The following is a 1,292-nucleotide window of genomic DNA, read 5'->3' on the forward strand; positions in this document are numbered from 1 at the left end:
TAGTAGTCTCTCTTCCTGCTCTCCCTATAGTCACCATAGGAGGCCGATCGAGACCTCCTGTTACCTCCTCTATTATAACCACTATCCCTACGATCTCTCGAACTGCTACCCCACCAGTCACCTCCTCTACGGCCACCATAATAACTGTCACCCCTCCCATAATAACTGTCACCACCACGACCACCACCATAGTACGACGAGCCGCCACCCCTGTCATTATACCCCCCACGCGAGCCTCCATACGAGTAATCATCATCATACCCTCCTCTGCCGTATTCAAATTGTCGTAGAAGCTCTTCAATCTGCCATAAAACACGTTGTTGTTCAGCTCACACATAAAGCCAATAACCCACCTGGCGTATAGCCCTCTCCCTATTGGCCTGACTATACCCAAACACCAACAGCCTTTCATCGCTCTTATCCTCATTATATGCCATGAAACAGAACGTGCTGGTGTCCTCTTCGACACGCCTCAGTTCTTGACCACGATTACCAGCCAACTGCGAGCGTAGCTCCCTCTTCACTTCAACTCTATCCCAGTCATCTCTTCCCCTACAATAAAAGCCAACCATACCACACCTCCCCCACATCGTCCTCTTACCTCAAATCTCTACTACCAAGACTAACAGGTCCATGCCTTTGTGCGGTCAGCCACTTCAAATACTTACGGCACCTCTCCCTCTGCGCCTCAGTGCCAGCCATGAAGCACCACTGCCCCACATACTCCAATATACACCCAGAAGCAGCGGCCAACTTCTTCCTAGTTGTTCCTCGCTTACCCAAAGCATAGGAGAGATCATCCGACGACAGGTACAGCCTGATCATCATCTCTACATATTCCCAATGTCGAGCCCAAAAGCCCACCTGTCAGTAGCGAAGCCCTTCACGTCCTTATGGCGCTTCTCAGTGCAGCCATCTGTGAACCATCCAGGGTTCTTAGTTTCAACCGACGACATCACCTGAGGGCGGTAACGAAGTGGAAAAGGAATGGTCAGTAGTAGACACACCTTAAGTAGGGCTCCACGACGGCTTCGTTGAGCTCCGAATATGGTGAGTTTCTCGGTGCCTGTAAAAATGCACGTACCGGGAATCGAACCAGGGACCTTCCGATTGTTAACCACCTGTTGCATCCTTCATAGCAGCCTTGTCTCTCTTGTCCTTAGCCTTATCCATAAAGAACATGAGGCATCCCCATTCCTCTTCAATACGTCCAAGAGTCTCTCGCCTATACCTGCGTCGACGACGACCAACTGCATGACATTCACCGCCACCTTCTAAGGGCTCAGATAGCG

General features: G+C 50.7%; 1 protein-coding gene across 1 annotated transcript; it reads right to left on the bottom strand.

Annotated features, from left to right (window-relative positions):
* Positions 1-329: 329 nt before the first annotated feature.
* Pmar_PMAR026651 (hypothetical protein) lies at positions 330-1,182 on the bottom strand (the record flags this gene model as incomplete). The annotated part of the gene is made up of 5 exons (XM_002779033.1): positions 330-552; positions 602-817; positions 865-959; positions 1,008-1,066; positions 1,122-1,182. 5 exons carry the CDS (start codon positions 1,180-1,182, stop codon positions 330-332), a joined length of 654 nt encoding a protein of 217 aa, XP_002779079.1.
* Between the last annotated feature and the right edge of the window lie 110 nt (positions 1,183-1,292).

This window comes from Perkinsus marinus (genome assembly GCF_000006405.1).
Source record: "Perkinsus marinus ATCC 50983 genomic scaffold scf_1104296947928, whole genome shotgun sequence".
In the NCBI taxonomy this organism is placed as follows: domain Eukaryota; phylum Perkinsozoa; order Perkinsida; family Perkinsidae; genus Perkinsus; species Perkinsus marinus.